Source organism: Diceros bicornis, chromosome 38 (assembly GCF_020826845.1).
Source record: "Diceros bicornis minor isolate mBicDic1 chromosome 38, mDicBic1.mat.cur, whole genome shotgun sequence".
In the NCBI taxonomy this organism is placed as follows: Eukaryota; Metazoa; Chordata; class Mammalia; order Perissodactyla; family Rhinocerotidae; genus Diceros; species Diceros bicornis.
The window spans coordinates 9,772,242-9,793,450 of record NC_080777.1 but is presented as its reverse complement, the minus strand read 5'-3'; the positions used below and the strand labels follow the sequence as shown (position 1 = coordinate 9,793,450).

General features: G+C 40.4%; 1 protein-coding gene across 1 annotated transcript in view; it reads right to left on the bottom strand.

Moving 5' to 3' along the window:
* Positions 1 to 403: 403 nt before the first annotated feature.
* TP53BP2 (tumor protein p53 binding protein 2) overlaps positions 404 to 21,209 on the bottom strand; it is a 59,692-nt gene continuing 38,886 nt past the window's right edge. Inside the window, 13 exon segments of the mRNA XM_058533641.1 lie at positions 404 to 1,398; positions 4,069 to 4,268; positions 7,247 to 7,413; positions 10,283 to 10,416; positions 11,131 to 11,268; positions 13,619 to 13,726; positions 13,728 to 14,395; positions 15,741 to 16,203; positions 16,966 to 17,114; positions 17,440 to 17,550; positions 18,810 to 19,038; positions 19,422 to 19,586; positions 19,950 to 20,131. Of these exon segments, the coding sequence (XP_058389624.1) occupies positions 1,357 to 1,398; positions 4,069 to 4,268; positions 7,247 to 7,413; positions 10,283 to 10,416; positions 11,131 to 11,268; positions 13,619 to 13,726; positions 13,728 to 14,395; positions 15,741 to 16,203; positions 16,966 to 17,114; positions 17,440 to 17,550; positions 18,810 to 19,038; positions 19,422 to 19,586; positions 19,950 to 20,131 (2,756 nt within the window). The 3' untranslated portion in view covers positions 404 to 1,356.

Sequence of the window (21,209 nt, the reverse complement as noted above, 5' to 3'; positions counted from 1 at the left end):
GTGCAACTATGACATACAACTATCTACTGGGGCTTTGGGGAAAAAAAAGGAGGAGGATTGGCAATAGATGTTAGCTCAGAGCCAGTCTTCCTCAGCAAAAAGAGGAGGATTAGCATGGATGTTAGCTCAGGGCTGATCTTCCTCAAAAAAAAAAAAAAGTAGTTCCACTAAGCAAAACGGGTTCTTAAAGAATTCACAAACTTGGTAACAAATTAATCAAACAATGTGGAGACTGCGTCTATATTAAAGTTTTCATCCCATAAACCAATGTATATAACTCTATGAAGAATTTGAAATAAAATGAGGACACTGGAACAGTCTATTAGAGGCTTTAGATAAAAGTACAAGTTTCTGTCACCATGGTCTCTGTCACCATGATCTCTAAGATCTTTTTTAAAAAAACTAATTCTATATCAAAGACCACCACAAAACTCATGAATTGCAAAACACACTTTTCTGTAAGCAAAGAAATACTTCTTACATTTAATCACATGGCTGGTAAAGAAATATTCTTTTCATCTGGGTAAGACACCACAGTGGCTTGTGAACTTTAAACAAGGCTGTTAAATGACATCAAAAACTAAAACCAGTAAAAAGCTTAGAGTCAAAAAGCTTAATTTTATTACAACTGTTTTTAAAGTCAGCTATGATCTTGACAAATATGGGTGAGTCTATGGCAAGTCTAATTTCCAAGATACAAAAGACAATAAATATAGATTCAAATTCAGCCTAAAAACAAGATTCTAAATCTAATTACTTGTAGTGTAGCTTAGTTTCAATATTTCAAATGTATGTATAATTCTTAAGATGCTACAAGAATTCATATAATAAAGTTATTGCTCACTGACAACCAACAGTTCTTCACTGACAATACACAAGTGTGTGGCAGCCTCGAGCCTTCACGTGAGTCCCGAGGGCCTGCTGGTGCTGGGGGACAATCAGAGACGGCGCCACGATGACAATGGTCCTTTCTCGTGGGAGGACAGGCACAGGGGCAGGTGCTGAAAATGCCAACTAAGCTGGACACGAAGCTGATTTCCCAGTAGCCCAATAAATGGTCCTATTTCTTGCGGAAAACAAGATTGTCACTACATCTTTCTGAGCGCTACATGGAACAACACCTTTACCCCAATGTACGGTCGGCTTACTCCTAAGCTCCATTTCATTGGCTGAATGTCCTCCAAGAATAGTGAATTCTTCGATCCTTCATTTTCTTCCAGAGTACATTCTTCATTGCTTTCAAGGTGCATTGTCATTAAAATAAGTCTTGTGAATTTTCTGCCAAAAACAATCATATGTACTTCTTCTGAGTGGTAACAGAGATTAATTCTTCATTAACTCAAATTCTGTAAAGTTTCAGGCCAAGCTCCTTTGTCTTGGTTTAATTCTTGGGTATAGCTGTAAGAGAGTTTAAAAAATATTTACAGACTGTTACAGACATGTGGGAGTACAACAAAATTTCAAGAAATACTGGGAGGTGGGGGGGTTGATATCACAGTAAAGAAATTAAACTTGGGAAACGACTTTCTGCTACATGAAGCGCCCAGAGCCGCCTGACTACACAAAGACTCACATTTAACAACTCTTCTAATCAGCTATTCTGCAAAGGACAGTCAAGAGTCACAGGGGTCCCTCAGTGGTGACAATACCATGGTGCAGTGATATAAAAATCCATGACGGATCTAAGCATTATCACAATTTGCACAGCTTGTTGAACTATAAATCAGGTCTAAAGAGAAAGACAACTTCTAAAGGTGACTTGCAATGTGCTGTATGCTCCAGCGTCTGGGGCTTCCATTCCAAGGGCAAAACTGAGAGATTCAAGTCTGTTTCAACTTTATTCACAACGGACAAAACACGGTGTCACAGGACTTGAGACTGTCAGGGAACGAAATGCCACGGATTAAACAAAAGTCTCCAGATTTAAGGAAACAGTAAGTGAGGTTTTTGTTTTAGGATTTTGTGGCTTTGTGTTTTCCAAATGAGCTGGAGAGAAGCGTGTTCGTGAAGGTCAAAAGATCTCCAGTCTGGAAGCCAAGAGCGAGTCAAACTAGTAATTCAACTGGCAAACTAAACAACACCCCTCCTCTGCCTCCTCCTCCCGTAGACAAAGGGAAAGAAAGGTTGACTGAAAGGAAGTAGGCACACTTCAGACAAAACTGGAAAACTAACTGGTGGATTGATGCTACACAAAGGATTATTTTTCTCTCTGAGAAAAGATATTGAGCCAATACAATTTTCTAGACTCATTATCTGAGCCTCTTACTAAAGATTCAATATTTATACAATTTCCTTTGTTTTAAACCTCAAAAGAAAGCAAAAAACGTGGTTTAGAAGCCATTTCTGCCTAGAAAAGACTAAATATTGAAGTGTCGGATTAAAATGGAAATCTGCAGTCCAGTCTGTTGATTTCGGAACCTTCTGAGAGCCAAACGCACGGGGCAGAACGCAGTCTGTGACCACCTGCTTCCATACTTGGGAAGGAACGAGTCTCTCCATGATTCATTCACCGCAGGAGCTCTTTGTCAGAAAGTTAAAAACAAAGACTCAAATAAGCAACCAGCCAGCTCTAAGCGGTCGAGCTTTTCCCAGACAAGGAACCATAAAAAGTGAAAGGGCCTGTTTGCCATTTATGTTTATCAGAGAAGGCAAGTGGCCGATACGGGAGGTGACACTCCTCTGGTGCCAGAGACTTCGTAGAAGCAAACACGGGTGCTGGAGAGAGAACAACCTTCACATTTCTACTGGCATCTGGTCACGTGAAAGCTTTTTTAAAGCCTCCACGGCCTAATGTTTTTTCACTTTCATTATTCTTTATAATTTACGTTATGATCACGTGAACACTGTCTACACCCCAAACGCTTATTTAATAATAAATGTTGCTATGAGGAAGGCAGCAGTCAGGATGCGATCAAGTCATTTATACTGCACAGCAGACAAACAACAATGGAGAAGGAGGAGATGCTGGGCAGGATCCGGACAGCCAGGTCGCAACACTGGTGTCATTTTAACGACCCCCACAGAAAGCAGAGCCCGGCAGTGGAACATTTCCAGCAGAACCCTGGTTCACGGCCTCAACGCCCGAGCAGAATCTCTGTGTGGGCACAGCTATGTCTGTCCGACTGTTGATGACAATACCAATAAAAATATCTCCCATCTGCGATATATTAGACTCCTGCTTTATCCTCACACCCATCCTAGGAGGCAGCCTTCTCCAGCCCTCCCGACCTTCCTCCCACGCCCTGGTCACTCAGGTACCACGTATGCAGGGGGATCTGAAGTGATGTGGAAGCCAGTGCTCCTGACCTGTAGCATATGTTGTATGTTACATTGGCCCTTCCCTCTCTCACTCTCCTTACTTCCCCCCCAACGGCAAATTTTACAAGCACTTGTACCTTTAAACTTTTATCTCAGTCTCTCAATTATCTGCATCACTTCTCTCCCTCTCTTTCACACATCCAGCAGGCCCTCTAGGTACATACAACCATATAAGGGAATAACGGAACCTATACAAGAGCCTAATGCAAAGTCTTGAAAGATGTTATTTCACTTTCTTTCCTCTAGACCATAAGCAGCCTTTTCCCTGAAAATACTCCTGAGAATCTACCTGATGAGAGCAGTCCCCTTGTACTAATATAGATGTGTTATTGGCTTACACATACTTATATGATTTTATTATTTTCTTGGCTTTTATGAAACTTAAAATCAAATAGTAGAGAAAAAACAAAGAATTTTGTGTTTAGTGCCCTATTCAAGCTCTCTACCAGATCTCCAAATCCTGATTTAAACAAATTTAAAATTTATTTCAAATGTCATTAGTTCAATTCCCATCACATTATCCAGTTATCTTTACTCTATAAACGTAGACAGGACCCCAGTCCTCTATTGATCATGACAGGAATCAATGAAAATGTGGCCTTAAGTCTACATCTCAGACTATCAAAAATGTAAAATTCCACGTCTCATTAACAAGGGGCAGTAGGCTGCACTGTATCCGTAACACACAGCAGTTTTCACAAAGCCTCTCTCTGACACACATAAGAACATCCTAATGTTGGAATAACTTACTCCCAGCAAATTGCGCGGCACGTATCCCTCCTTCTCGTTCAGGCGTGCCCACCACCATTCAATTTCATCCTCGTCTTCCCTGCGGATGATTGTCATGCAGTCGCCTTCCTTCATGGGCAGCTCGTCATCGTTCTGAGGTTCATAATCCCAAAGTGCATAAATGACTCCTTTATTCATTATGCCCATTTTCTCCTGAACTCCTAAAATCATGACAGTAAGATAGAGCACAGAATATATCACTCAGAGTATACCCCTGTTAAGAACTTTTAGCCGTATATATAAAACCAAATGGGAAGAAATGGATAGTGCTGGAATGTTAAAACTACTACATTAAACATTGAATACATAAATTTCCCAGGGTCGGGGGAGGAGTGGAAGGCCCACAGCATAGAGGCAACATATAAAAGACAAGTTAACACGTGCTATCATCTCTAAATAGCTCTACAAACTAACAAATCCCTCATAAGCAGCTCTCGAAACTAGTCTCACTCAGAATACAAAAACTTTTGCAAGCCCAGGAATTAAAAAAGAACTGTTTGAGTCTAGGATACTAAAAAAGTGAATGAGATGGCGGCCGAATTTTAGCCGACTCCTAAGTACAATGTCCAAGGAACTCTGGAAACATTTTCATTCTTTACCTAAAACTTAGAGCAGACAGGAAAAAAAGTCAGAAGTATTGTGTCTATTAAGTGGTCTCTATTGATTTCCAAATGGGGAAAGATAAAAGAAAAAAATTGTTAGAATGCAGAAATATGGCTAAATATTTTAGACATGACATAAAATCTACATGAAGTCAAATATAAAATAATGAGAATTAGAATTCTAAAAGATATTGAAATCCACAAACTGGGGCAGGAAAAATCCTCGAATGTCCATATTTCGCCAGAGTTTATTTGGTAAAATATTTGCATATTAACTACTACTTTAAGTGTCACGATGCTCCATTATGCCTTCCCATCCTAGAGGGCACTGCTAACAAGGAATAGCTGTCATCAATGGGCAGGCAACAGGAGGAAAGTGGAAGAAAATGAAAGGAATTCAGCAATAAGGTCCTGAGCAATTCAGAGTTCGTTATTATGTTCACCTTTATGTTTTTAGAAAAGCCACGGAAATATCTGCCTGCTTTTGAATAGTCAGGTTTTTCAACTTACATGAACACGGAATTATTAATTATGAACTTATTATTCCTACATCAATTAATGTGACGTAGCATGCAGTACCTCTCTCTCTCTCACTCTGGGCAGAAATGAAAATTGTTTTTTTCCAAAAGAAGCCTCTGCCAATCTAAAGGGTCAGATTTTTACTAATGGGGACAAGTAAATTGCCAACTTTCCTGTTTAAATAAGACATGCAAAGCATGACAGCTAGATCACAAGGACAATAAGACTGGATATAACCATAATTCCACAAAGCTTTAAAGCCAGCCAGTCTCATCTGTTTGGGATGGGAATGGGACAGGGGTAGCTGAGAAATTCTGGATACTTGGGTATACTCAAAATAACAACTCGAGTCGCATTTCCAAGAAATCACTAGGAACTGAAGAAAATTTATTACTTTGCTATTTTCCAAACTAAGAGTTACAAGTTACTGTTACAAAATTTTTTTGAGGACCTAAAAACACGCTCAATGTCACTGGTAATTTGGGTAAAGCCATAAATCGAAACAGGACAGCACAGTGGAAAGAGACTGGAGCTACACGCAACAAAGCAGATGAACCTCAGAAACAATGGTGAATGAAAAAAGCAAGCCACAAAGTCACCAGCATGATTTTTTTATATGAAGGTCTAAAACAGGCAAAACTAAACAATATTAGTTATAGGATTCACACACAGGTGATATAACTATTTTCAAAAAGCAAGGAATGATAAACATGAGAAATACAAAACTCAAGGTGGCAGACACCACAGATGTGAGGGGAATCATCGGGCAGGGCACCCAGGCCATATCAGAGAGACTGTAATGTTCTGTTTCCTAAGCTATCCGGATACACGGATGCTCTTTGTGGTCAATCTATTATCGTTATTATTTAAACTCCACATCTACGCCAGAAACACTCTTGGTATCCATATTTCATAAATTTAAAAAATCTCTGATCAGACGTCCCTAAATGTTTTTAAAAATCATACTCTATACTTAAATATAGCTCAAGATAGCCAATACATTTAACATAACAAAATATATATTAACATATCATATTAATTTTAAAATAATATGTTAATATATCCAAGTTATTCTTTGATCCAGAGTTCAGAACAAAAAAGTAACCATAAATATCAACAATAAAAACTAACAGTAAGAGAGATGAAAAAGAGAACTTGTTTGTGCTTCTCCCTCTGACCCTCTCCCTTCTTGCCTGGAGCCGGAAACAAGCCAAGTGAACAGGGGAATGGTTGAATGGGGAAGACAGAGGCGGATGTCTTTAACCCCAGGGGTCTTTTAATCAACTGGCAAAGGAGCTTCTGAGAGTCGAGTGGTATGGAGTCCTGGGACCTCCTCATTTGTCTCTGTCTTTCCCATTCCCAATTCCTCTCAAGCCAAACTAAAAAGAAAAATGAACCTCAACTTCTAAGTCTTGTAAAGTAAAAAAACTTTTCCTGTAAATAAAAACGTCAACCAACATTATTTCCATCGAAAACTTCAAGTCCATTTTTCTATGGACAGAGCTGACATTATCAGTCAGAACCACAAACTCAAAATCAAGAAAATAAGAGAGTCAAAAATTAGCTCTAAAATACGTGTTGCCTTCATTTTACTTTATGACCAGTTTGATTTAGCAGGAACACTTGGATCAATTGGCTTCTTATACCGACACTGACTTTCTCTTGGATCATCTTGGAAGGAGGGAGTTCTGTTTACTTATTTGCAAACATACACCATCACTTGCTAAGTACAAGTCTCAGTAGAGGATCCTTTGATGGTGAAAAGCCATTGTGACCACGAGGTCAGACACTGCATCACTGTCTTTCGTAGCTGATGTGCCTGACAATAGCTGTTTCTAGGCATACACACAAAAGCTACATTAACGTTGGTGATTGAGGCTGCCCTATTTTCAATGCCTAGAACTATGTCCAACACAAAAATGTTTTTCTAAATAATAAAAATATCTCTGGAATTATTCCCTAGAGATATAGGATAAATTAAGGCAGGAATCAATCCCTTAATTCTGATTGCTACATACCATAAAGAAACTGGGAGCACTGGGTGTAGCCTTCCTCCATCTCCTCACACTTATCCGCAGCTGTCTGCATGTCACTGTAGGTCATGGCGAACACAGCGGCTCCCGACTCCACCAGGAACTTACACACCTGGACGTTGTTACAGGAGGCCGCACAATGCAGCGGGGTCCTGTGGAGGAAGACACAGCGAGGGCTGAAACGTTTTTCCAAATTGAATGACACCCGCCGTGATAAGATATCTGTAAAGAAAGTTCTTGAGCCTATCATCTACCAAGCCCTTTCTTCTGAAAACCTCTTACACAGTTTTGGGGGTTTTTCCCCAATTATTTTATTGAGGTCGTACTGGTTTATAACATTGTGTGATTTCAGGTGTACATTATTATGTATCAGTTTCCGTGTAGACTGCATCGTGCTCACTGCCAATAGTCTAGTTTCGATCCATCACCATACACATGTGCCCCTTTACCCCCTTCCCCTCTGGTAACCACCAATCTGTTCTCTTCATCCACGTTACAGTTTTTTTAAAATCAGTTAAACAGAGATACTTGAGCCCATTAGAGAATTATAGCCACAGAAGAAGACGCCAGAGTACTGGGCTACTCGGGGCAAGGGTGGCAGGGAGGGTGAGAGGAACCAAGGAAATGACAGAAAGGACATGAAATTTGTATAAATAACTAAAACAGGATAAAATGTGCTTAGCTGATGTTCTGGAGCACCCAGCCTCATTATTTCTGCCTGAGTAGAGGACATAACAGTCTCTGAATTATAGGCCTTCAGTCAAAACATGTGCCTTTAAATATCTATCACCACCAATTTTAAACGAATTACAGTTACACATATGAAACTACCTTTTTCAACACTTTTTAAAATCCAAATTATATTGAAAAAGAAAATTTGTCAATTCAATTCAGACCAGAAGAGTGAGTATAAAATAATACACATTTTAATCTATTTTAGGCAACTAGTTAGCGGGAACTTATAAATACATTACAGAGAATCTTCTCCAGCGTCTCAAATGTTTTATAATGTATTATAAATGACCCCAGGTTAATAGTAAAGGTGTAGGCCGGCCCTGTGGCTTAGCGGTTAAGTGCTCGCGCTCCGCTGCTGGCGGCCCAGGTTCAGATCCCGGGCGCGCACCGACGCACAACTTCTCCGGCCATGCTGAGGCCGCGTCCCACATACAGCAACTAGAAGAATGTGCAACTATGACATGCAACTATCTACTGGGGCTTTGGAGAAATAAATAAATAAAATTTAAAAAAAAAAATAGTAAAGGTGTGAGTACCACTGCCCACACTCAGAAGACAGCCTTGAGAATGTTAATCAGGCCCTGAAGTCTGTGAGATTTCATTTCTTTACCCATCTCTTCCCTCCCCTCTTCATTTTATTCCCCTTGTAACAAATTAAATTTAAATTAAAAAATTTTACTCCCTATCCCAGAACACTATCATTAATAGTTTGGTGAATATTACTACAAATTTTCTAACTGCATGGTTTTTAACAGTGAAAAATTATATATAATCTAAACTACCGATATTAGGGGAACAAAGATATTATGACATTAAGAATTTGTTTTGCTTATGCTATAAAGTTAAACCAAAAAATCAGGCTGAAAAACATACGTATATATAAATAGATAAATATATATATGCTTGAAGGAAATATATTAAAATATTTATTAATGGTGTTTACCTCTAGATTGTGGGGTAATGGGGGACAGATGGCTTGTTTCCTCTTCTTATTCTCTGTTTTGTACATATTCCACAGTGGGCACACATTACTTTTATAAATATAGTTTTTAAAAATCACAACCAAAATGCTTCTCCAAGCATTATTTATAACGAACGAAATTTGGAAAACAATCTAAATGTTTAACAAGAGGGAGACGGTCACAATAAACGAGTGCACAGACACGTGGCAGACTATGAGGCTACTTTAATGTATATGTGTGTACGCAACTTGTATGTGCATACATGTAAATTTGATATTATAGCATAACTGTTTTCCATAGTAAGAGAAAAACAGGCTATAAAATTAAAATACTTCAGTAAATATAGTGTGATTACACCTTTTTGAAAGAAATCCTACATAGAGAAAAGTAAAATTTTTTGTATTTTTCTAAAAAAGGGCATATTATAATTTTAATTATAAGCTTTCTTTTTTCCAAAAAAAAAATAACCTACAAAACTCACTACCCATTCTTTTACAGTTATCAGGGGTGACAGTAACTTATTAGGACCTTTATTATTATTATTTAATAATAATCCATTATCCTCTGAACAATATTATTCATTATTTATAATAATATCTCCTGTGTTCTATGCACACAACAGTTCCACAAAACACTGCATGAAAAATGGATTCCATGGTCAAATACACTAGGGACAGGTTACAAACTGTAACTCCCTCTTGCAGACACACCATGGACATTAGTATATTCAAGACTCTGAGAAGTTTCGAGGGTCGGGGGGACTCTGTTTAAATCAGCAATTCTTTTTTTTTTGTGAGGAAGATCAGCCCTGAGCTAACATCCATGCCAATTCTCTTCTTTTTGCTGAGGAAGACTGGCTCTGGGCTAACATCCGTGTCCTTTTTCCTCCACTTTATGTGGGACCCTACCACTGCATGGCCTGACAAGTGGTGTGTCAGCGCACGCCCAGGATCCGAACCCAGGCCACCAGCAGCAGAGCGCGGGCACTTAACCGCTACGCCACAGGGCCGGCCCAGCAATTCTCAAATTTGCTGAAGCATGCTAATTAACTGTGCACATTTTGGGACATTTCTTATTTTTATTATTTAACTACTAAACTTTTAAAACTCCATCTGCTTCCGGAAGGGGAGAGAGATGACCGTGCCCTGAGGTCATGCTAATCCCTCAAACACGTCCACCATGCTTCTCCTTCTGGATTACGGCAGCGTGAGGACATATATACACTGACACACTTCTTTGCCTTCCGACAGCACCACCCTGCCCATTCACTGCCCACACAGCAGAGACAACTGAAGCCTGGGTGGTGTTTGAGAGAAGATCTTACCATCCATCACTATCAGCTGCATTCACGTTGACACCAAACTGCACCAGGAATTTAACGATTTCCGTGTGACCCGCGCACACCGCATTGTGGAGGGCCGTGATGCCTTCATCATTCGGCAGGCTCGGGTCATCGACCTGCAACATCAGCGAGACGGTGACCGTCACTCTCATTTCTCGTCACCCAAACTGTCACTATTAACTGGCTCTTTAGGATCAAGGGAACAGAAATACTCTTGCAGTATTGTTTTAAAATCATAATTAAAACCTACAGGAGCCAAGAAAACTATACCAAGAACAATTCCAGAAAGAAGACAGATGGAATAACCACATTAAGCAGGCACTTGCTATAAAAAGGTTTTTTAAAAATTGAAGGAGAGAAGGTCCAGCAACTATATCCTTATAGGCACTTCTGTTTGTTTATCCTTCAACTTCCTACCACAAATTAGTGTCTAAGTAGAAGTTACATGTGCCACAGAAAGGAAAAAAGGTCAACTAAAAATATTTTAAATAGTAGGCTTCTGAAAAGTAGAGACCACGTCTGTAACTGAACACTATCTAGTACAAATCCATACATGAGCAATTTTTTAAAAAGGGTAATGATCTCCCCAAGAAGGAAAAGTACTCTAGAGGACCCTAGTGAAAACTGAACTTCTGCATTACCGAAAATTTTAGTCACACCTTGAAAACAGCAAAGCCTATCTTGGAGCATGCCCACGAGTTCCTCTCCACAACCCACCTCCCAAAAAAGAAAACAATTTAAAACTATGATTTCTCTACAGTAGCTTTCTGATTAGAGATTTACAACACAATACAAGGTCATATTTAAGAAACTTACTAATTAGATCATACCTCATAAATAATTCTCTGTACAAGGTCGAATTCTCCCTCCAAAGATGAATCTAGAAGTAAAGCAAGGGGGTTGAATTTCACCCTCATTCCATGTGCAATCCGCTCTGACCCGGTTTTACGCAAGTTTGTCCTCTTGCCCTGCAGAAGAAATGCATGGAAAATTAAGAAGCCTGGTCTAAATCAAAGAGACCACACCAACAAAAGGGAGGATTACCATCTCAGCTGAATTAGTAAGGAACTTTAAATATATACAGTTAGCACATTTTACTGAAATATAACATTATTCAGAAAAGTGTATTAATTACAATATATAGTTCAATGAATACACCCAGGTAACACAGTGAGAAGAACTGAACTTTATAAAACCTGGTGGAATTACATTTGGTAATACATTATAGCATGAACTAAGCTAAGAGTATATATAACCTGCAATGGTCAGTCAGCTGGCTTTCTGTCAAGTACCAAAATTAGCCAAGACTGGCCTTCAGATTGCCTAACTAACCGTATAACAAACTCCACTCAATTAAACCAGGCAAGAGCACAGCTCAGAATTACCACAGTTAACGTTTACTGCATGATCACTCATTTACCCCTCACAAAAACCCTATGATGCCACTTTACAGATAAGGAAATTAAGGCACACAGTCAGTAAACATCAGAGCTGAATTCAAATCCAAGTAATCTGGCTTCTTCATAGCCCCTCCTTCCTCTTAACCACTTCACAACATAATGCCCCCTCGGGGAGAAAGCGTATAATTACGGTAAATAATAAAGGTTATTAGTCTGTCTAGGATATACCAAGAAGGAATCCTACCAGTGTTAAAATGCTATCATTATTTTATACTAAAAATTTAACTATACTCCAAGACCCACGAATAGATAATCAAGTCTTTCTACATTTTAATAAGTCAGGCTTTAAAAAATAAGGCAAAATTTTAAAGATTAGCTCTAACATCCTATAAAAGAGTTTTCTTAAACACATTCAACAGTATAAAAATATTGAGTCACTATGTTGTACACCTGAAACTAACATAGTACTGTATGTCAATTATAATTCAATAAAAAAAAAAACCACACACACATCCAACAAAGTGGAAACGTTTCCTAAGGTGTGATATGCTATACATGCTTCTCTTTATTTTATCTCAGATGTGGAAAACCACTGAATTTTTAAAAACATTAAGTGGCAATCAATATATTTCACAAATATGCAACAGTTAAAATGTTGTCCCTTGAAAAAAGAGAAGGCGTGTAAACACGGCATGACTGTGACAATACAACTCACAGGAGCACAGTGTAAGGAGACCTGCCACACCCACTTTCACACACACTGTAAGACAGTGGCTTCTATTTACTGGAACTAAGAAGGAAAAAGTAAATCATTTTCCTAGGAAAAGAATAACAGAATCTTACAAGGAAAGTATGATACTTTTATGAATTCTGGTCTCCTTCTTCCTCTTTGAGAGTATGAATTTTTTTTGACACAACGACAAAAAGGGAGGGGAAATAAAAGGAGAGGTTAAAGCTGCTTTCCTTTTCGCGTGTTTAAGACTCAAATGAAGAGAACGGAGCCTCGGGATGTGGATAGAAGGCAGAGTTCTTTAAATAAAGTGTGAACCTCTACTTTAAAACTTTTTTTTCCTAGAATCCAGTGTTTACTATATAAAACTTTTAAACAACCGTTTACTGCAACCAGTAGTTAAAACAATTCTGGATAATCGTGATCTTTGAATATTATCACATGTAGGGGCCAGCCCTGTGGCGTAGCAGTTAAGTGTGCGCGGTCCGCAGCTGGCGGCCGGGGTTTGGATCCCGGGCGCGCACCGACGCACCGCTTGTCAGGCCATGGTGTGGTGGCGTCCCACATAAAGTGGAGGAAGATGGGCATGGATGTTAGCTCAGGGCCAGTCTTCCCCAGCAAAAAAAAAGGGGGAGGATTGGCATGGATGTTAGCTTAGGGCTGATCTTCCTCACACACAAAAAAATAATAATAAAACAAAAATAAATAAATAAAATAAATTTCACTGCTAGAAAAAGAGAAGTTTGAAAGCGTGGTATCACCAGTGAGAGAAATGGACCCATCCCCCTGATTTCACAGAGCTAAGCTAGTGACCAAGTTTCAAATCTGGGTCTCCCCATTCCCAGTCGAGTGTGGCTTCCCTGCTGGGGGACATCAGCTAGAGAAGAAACAGCAAAGGTGCTATTTATAGGTATAAGAAAAACACTCTTTTTCCTTCACAAAGAAAAGGGTTCTTTCAAAAGAACAAAAATGTTCTTTACACTGAATATACTGAATTTTGATTAATGAGATCCACTCTGTGCCAAGGGAATTGCAAAATAAAAGGCAAACTGTAGAACACATTTGCTAGGACAGGCAATTGAAACACAACCATCTTTTGCAAATGGCCGTTAAGTACCCGCTGGCGTTTCACTAAGACTGTGACAAGGTAGAAGGCTCCTGAAATGATCACGAGAGCACATTACTCACAGGAGGCAGAGACACCTGCCCAGTGATCTCAGGCGGACGCATGCTCACAGAGTCTTCTCCTGGCCCCTCGGGTTCCCCAGACGGGTACGGCGGGGGTGGGTAGGGGGGGGTACTCCTCCAGGTACACTTCAAGCAGATGGGGAGCTTCTGCATTCGGTTCTTCCACGCTGTTCTGGAAATTTGGGCTGCTGTCTGGGACTCCTTCGGGCACACAATCAAGGCCCGGAGAAGGAGCTGGCATGTCATTGTCCTCTGTACTGCCACTCCCTACGTCCTCTGGGGACACTGGTTCAGGAACCAGAGCGACCACCTCCTTCTCTGGCTCCTCGTGTAAATAGGGATTCTGGATTTCTACCGGGCTTTCTGAGCCGGAGGTCACTGAAGTTGACTTGGGTGGGTATGACGGGACAGAGATGGTCTCCATGGCAGCTATGGTGGTCCTCTGATACAAGAGTTTCTGAATATTCGGCCCATTAGGACCCTCTGGCTCTGTAATGGAGCTGCGTTTTTTTAGTGGCCGTGGTGCATTAGACAGTTTCTTTCGGAGGGCTTCTAAGTCGGCATCACTCTGGTTGCGGTAAGGATTGGATAAGAAGGGCAGTAACTTGGTGGGGCTGAGCGGCCGAGGAATTCTTTCGTTTTCATGGTTCTCCTGACCTGAAGAAATGGCCTCTGTTTCCGGCTCCGGACTGCCGGGTTTGCCCTGGTTATTGGAATAAACGTTTTCTGGGTGCTGCTGCTGATTCTGGGCCGTAGCAATCACAGGCTTGCCATATACTAATTGGAAATGGAAAAAAGGCCCTGATTAGTGTTAAACAAAATGGCAAGTAACAGACAGAGCTAACAATAATCAAAGCTTCTTTTAATTTCACAGTTACTACAGAATACCCTTCAGTACAACTAACTTTTAAAAATAACAAATGACAAAGCATGGCCTCCATCTTTGCGTGATAAACTTCTTACAGAATCAAAATCCTCACTGATGGTAACACGCACCATTATTTTATGTATCAATAAGAAAGAAAACACTGCCAATCATAATTGTAAGAAATCACTGACTATAGCATCCAAATTTAAAATGTCAAAATGTGAGAAGAATTTTAGAATCAATGAAAATTGGTAATCTTTTCATGCATCCAGATTAAAACACACACTATCCTATCTTTTATAATTTTCGAAAGTAAATCAGTGTGAGCAATCATATTTGGCTTACAAAACTATTAAGAACCACTTATATTTACCAAAACTATTTCCCTTAACATTCTGATTATATCAAAATTACCTAATTCCCAAATTATCACATTAGCAGTTTTCACCCAAGATCCATGAAAAGAGTAAGATGTGGCATATGTATTAATTCTTTGCTGTCTAATTACGTTCATGACATTTTAGGCCACAATTACATGCTTATTTCATGATGAGAAAGTCAGTTTCTTTCAATTAAAACATGGTGAATTTTATTCTAGTCCTATAAACTAACTAATGACTCAGAAAAAACTGACAAATGACCAGATTATGTACATTTAACACAAAGTAATCTTTTTGTTTTTATATTTAACTAGTGGCTGTGTCCTCATTAGATCTTAAAATTTAGTAGAGTGTTTTTTAAAAAACACATTCACAGAAGCAGTTGTCCAATCCTCTAAGCACCAAGAATATCTGGTCAAACCTACAGTGAAGACATTGCATCTGGCACTGTAATTACATTTGTGTGCATTTTTTCCCACTCACGGACGAGCTCCTGAGTTCCCAGTTCTGAAGGAGCTCATCAGACAGTAAGAAACAAATGCACACGAGTAATTACAATGCAGAAGGCTATGTGCTGACTACAGGTTTTACTCATCAGGTTTTACTCATTTATTCAGCTTATTCAACTATTATTTTCATATTATTTCATTTTATTCATCTACTATCTTCAGTGCCTACTGCAGTAGCTGACATTTCGCAGAAACTCTTTTGAACCCTCAGTTAAGAACAGAAGCCACAATTAAGCAAAACTCTTAGACAAAAGCATCAGTCAACACAGGCATAGGCCACTCTGCTGTTTAATGCCAGGCGGTAGCTCTGGTGGAGGACTTCAACACACCACGCACGCGGGTGAAAAGAAGACCGAGAATCTCACCGCTGGAGAAGGGTGGCCCTCTGGAATGTGTCTTGGTCAACGCACTCTGCACGGCCTGCTGGAAGTTTTTCCCGGGAGCCTGATGCTGTGTGTACATGGAATATATTGAGCTGGCTGCCACGGTCTGGGGTTTTCTGAAGGGTGGAAGCAGGGTGTCTTTGGAAGGCTGGGGAGTGAAGGGCCGGACAGCGGCAGCGGGCGGACTCTCTTGCTTAGAACCTGGAGAAAGGGGCTGGTCTTGGCCAACTGCAGAGACCCCGGGGGACAGCAGGACCCTCGGCTGTGGCCCTGCGGGTTTTGGCTTATTTCCCATGGATGCAACAGCCGTAGACAACTGTTGAGGATTTCCATCTGGCTTAACGTCTGACGGTGACTGACTAGTTTGTCCAAAATAAGGCAAATTAATCTGTTTTGGTTTTGATGGAACAGGAGGTGGTACTTTAGCCACATTTTTATTTGCAGCCTGTAACATAGAAAAAGCCAGTTAAAATACTGTGTAACTGGATACACAGAATGTTCTAGATAACCTAATGTCACAAATGTAAGTATACACTAAAAATACTAGCTCCACATTTTTAAATCATTAAAAAGTTTTAAATCTCTGAATTTAACCACATTTAATAAGAGACTTCAGTAACGCAATACGATTCCTGCCCTGAACCACTCCCTCCTTGTCGCCAATCCCTATGTGAGCAACTTCAAGTGCCCACTTGAAAACTTTTAACTGCCATTTTACATAGTCACAGATGGCAGAAATCACTGAAAACCATCCTTGTTCATTGCAACGTCATGCAACCTAGGCCACTGCGGTAACACACGCCTAGATTTGGAGCACGCAGCCATAACCGGGTTGTCAAAGGCTGGGATTCTAATAGTTACAGAAGATTTGCCATCAAATTGTTTGACTCCAAATTTTGACTCAGCTCCACATTTTGAAGAAACAAGGTAAGTGAGCAGCACAAATACGATTTCTTCAATGCACTCATGTTTTTTAGAGAATCTTATGACATATGACCCAAAAGCAAGTATGTCAATCATTCTCCAATATGGTGAGACCCCAAATGTAGTCAGGCAACAGAATTTAAGTTAACAGAATGCTGGTGTATTTTCTAATCTTCCAGATATATTTTGGTTTTTCCTGCTCTCCTTCACATAACAGTTTCTCTCTTCTAAAAATTGCATCCAGAATTACCATTACATTTTAACTTGGGATACCCTTAAGTACCTGAGCATCCCGCAGGATGTCTTCGCTGCTCTGGTTCTTCCTCAGAGGACCAAAGGAGGGCGGGGCAGCAGACTGGTCCACCGTGTCAAACATGGAAAAGGGACGCACTTTCTTCTCCTTCTCCCTCAGTGGCACCTCCCCATCATCAGCTGATAATGAAGGGAAAAAAAATCACACGGATATTCAAACTGTCTGTAGTAAAATTTCTTATTCAAGCTTAGGTTTACCTCTCCTCAGTTTCTCTGAAACTCTGTACCCATTAAATGCTTTCCCATTTTTAAATTAAGTTGATTAAAGGATAAGCCAAATACTACAAGGCTAGTACCTTAACTCCCCAGCTAAATGAAAGCATGCTGGCAATAAATACTGCCTCTAGTTTTAACACACTAGAAAATAAACTACCTAAAAAAGAATACACAGCACCGTTTAGATGGCCAAAACAGAATATTGAAGAGCAGCACAAATAAACCTCACCTTGGTCTGAAGCATTCCCAGAGCTTTTGGGCAGAGAAGCAGAGGCCTGGGGTGGGAAAAGGTCTGCATTCAGAGGACTCCACTCAGGACCCAGCTGATGGATTTTAGAGCCTAGAATGCAGAAAAGCCACTGCAAATAACCCGGCATTCTAAAGAGATTTTTAATGGTTCATTTTGCTAGGAAGTTTAATTTCTTTTTTAAAAAAAACAGCTTTAAATTTCAGACTCACAACAATCCCAGGAAACTTATTTAGAAAACATTAGATTTTATATTTCTAATTTCAGATTTTTCCCCCTTACTCAAACAATTTAAAATAAATCACGGTAAACAGAAAGTCGGCTCGAACCAGCAAGGACATTGCTCCTCATTGGGTAAAAAAAGGTCACCATCACACCCAGAAGATGTCCAGTTCAGCAGACCCAGGGCTCTAAGGTGTATCTTACTTAAAGACACCCCGGGTGATGTATGCACAACAGAAAGGCAAAACTGTGGACTTTTAACCCACGACTTCGACCACCATCTTTCACAAATCAGTGATTTCAGCTTTTTTTCTACATTGATATTTAAGTTTCAAAACTGCAGCTTTTATTATTCCTTATAGAAACCAAAGTAACTCTTCCTACAACAAAACCCAGACTACGTGGCACTACTGCCTCACGGTGATAAATACAGCAAAATACTGAATCATTTTAAAGTTAGCTCATGACGGTGGTCAGAGAAGAGAGACAACACTGGCTATTATTTTTTTCTTCCAGGGGGTCTGAATGATAAGGTCTTTAAAGCATGTTTTCACCCTGCTTTTCCTAAAACTCTCCTTTCATTTCCTCCTCCTATCACAAAACTCTGACTTGCACCTCCCCACGGATGTGAGGACTACACAGGGTGCAAGGATCACGGGAGCCTGTGTTATTTTCACTTCTATCTCCCAATATGCTGGTCTTAGTTTAAAAATTACCAGCAGGAAAATTCTCGTGCATAAGTTCACATGAAACACCATTCATCAACAGAATGAGTTCACCACCTCAACTGTAGACACCGCCGCTAAGACTCACATACATGGTGTTTTTACACAAAAGGAAAAGTTCTGAAGTTATTAACATGAGATCAAAAGTTCCTTATTAACAAGAAGGAATTCAAAACAATTTTCCGGTTTACAAAAATACTACATTTTATTTCAGTTCCCGAACAGAACCGTTATTATTTAGGGTTAAAAAACTCATTGCTCTAGCAAAAAATACGCAGAAATTCTTAGAATTTAATCATGAACCAGGGATAGAAAGACAAATTTTTTTTAAAACTCAAACTTGGGAAAAATAATTGCGAGGATGGGGAAGAAGTGAGCTGTGGAAGGACCTGGAAATGTTTTTACCTTTAGTTTGTGAAGCGGCCCCAGATCTCATATTGGGCAGCGTCTGTACCTTCATGGGCCCCTCTGAAGCCTGCATGGACAAGGGACCATCCGGCAGCGCTGGCTTCACCACAAGCTCAGGCCTCGAGGGAAGCCGTGGCATCGTAGACGACTGGATATAGGGACCGACCGCAGCCACGCGACTCGGTGCAGACACCCCCTGCTGGGGCAGGCTTCCATCGGCTGAAACCTTAAGAAAAAGCACAGTCCTTCAGTATTACAAGTCACATGGGATCAAACTAGAAAAGGCTGTGAAATTTTCATAATTTTTAAACATCAGCACTTTCAGGATCTAGCCATAGGACCGGCAAGAAATGTCCCCAAACAAAAACTCTCCACAATGAATTCTCACCCATACTTTATTGCAAGTATTAGAGAGAAAAGTAAAGCTACATAAGTAATAACATTAAAAAGTGCAAGAACAACACATTGTCTTTGGAGGAGCCAGAAGCACTGTCTCTCTTGTCTGCGTGACACTGAGTAACGGCTCTGAGAAGCTGCTGTGATGAATGACCTCACTGGGCCCGTCATCTCTTCTCTCCTCCCCGGCCTGTGACAAAACGGCCCACTTACTGGAAGATTTTCCTTTTGCTGTAGCGCTGCCTTCTTCTTCCACAGCCGGTCCCTCAGCTCATTAACACGCTTATCCATGACCGCTACTTCTGAATTGCGCTTATTCAAACACTCCCTCTGTTGCTGCAGCTTGGCATTCTGCTCTTGATTCAATTTGTTTCTTAACTGAATAAAATGGGGGGGAAGAAAAAGGTAGCCAAGTAGGAAGAAGAATTTCACAAACAGATAATCACACGGCTGACGACTACGTAATTCCTAAAAACGTAGGGTCCCTCCACCCCTCCACACTTCTCAGCTCACGGTTTAAAAGCAAGTGTTAGACCACCGGCTGTGGTCACAAGCGCTGCCTCTGATCTCCTGCTTGAGGTACTATAAAGTTTATTCTGGACTCTTTGGGGTTTAGGTCTCATCCCCACCCCTTCTCCTTTAGGGAAAAGAAACTGAAATCCAACAGCACTTCCTCCGCTTCTCTGGACAACTCTGTTTCTAGAGAGGAGGTCCCACTGTCTCTCACAGCAGAGGGTTCACCTGCAGCTCCTTGTAGAGCCGATCCAGCTCGGCCACCGCAGACTGGCTGTCATGGTGACCGTCAACCCGGCCATTCTTGAGCATCTCGAGCTGTCTGGTAAGTTCCTCTACCTTCGACACAGCCAGAACCAGCTCCCTCTGCTTTTGCTGGAACAAACTATTCATCTGCTCAATTTCCTCCACTAGAACGAGAAGGGAAAAAGCAACAAGAGTGGAAAGGAAAAATAGGAATGGAACACTGCCCAGGCAACCTGGCTTTACACAAACTTTCTGACAGAGAAGACAGCAATCTTTCAGAAATGTCCTGGAACCAACCTATTTCTTTTACAGGCAACCGAAATCAACACAGATATCTTTAAATGTGCCTCTTTCCGAACGTATCTTTAGCAAAGTTCTTTTTGTGACTATAATTAAACCTTAAACTCCAAATTTTAGAAACAATGAGATTTCCTTAAAAATTTTAATCTCAATTTTATAGTGGTAGATGGAGCTGTTCAATCAGTAAAACTTTAATTTAAAGGGTATTGTAGGGCCAGCCCCGTGGCTTAGCGGTTAAGTGCGCGCACTCCGCCGCTGGCGGCCCGGGTTCGGATCCCGGGCGCGCACCGAGGCACCACTTCTCCAGCCATGCTGAGGCCGCGTCCCACATACAGCAACTAGAGGGATATGCAGCTATGACATACAACTATCTACTGGGGCTTTGGGGGAAAAAATAAATAAATAAATAAAATTATAAAGCAATGTAATTTGAAAAAATAAATAAATAAATAAAGGGTATTGTAATAGATGGAACTATTATTATTTTTTTAAATTTTTTCCCCCAAAGCCTCAATAGATAGCTGTATGTCATAGCTGCACATCCCTGTAGTTGCTGTATGTGGGACGTGGCCTCAGCGTGGCCGGAGAAGCGGTGCGTCAGTGCACACCCGGGATCCGAACCCAGGCCGCCAGTAGCAGAGCGCACGCACCTAACCGCTAAGTCACAGGGCCGGCCCTAACTGGAACTATTATATGAACAAAAATCCTTGCCTTCACCTAATTTTCAGGCAAAAAATATTTAGAGAGAAAAAAACAAACTACTAGTACATTTTCCAAAGGTAACTTAGAAACCTTGCCTAAAACATTCAACAGCAGAGTTCAATTCAGGGGAACCAGAAGCATCAAAACCACAGTGAACTATACTCTTTGAAAAAAAATTCTTTTAAAGTTATGTACATACAGAGTCTCACCCTCTTCTTGTCACTTACTATAAATTTATAT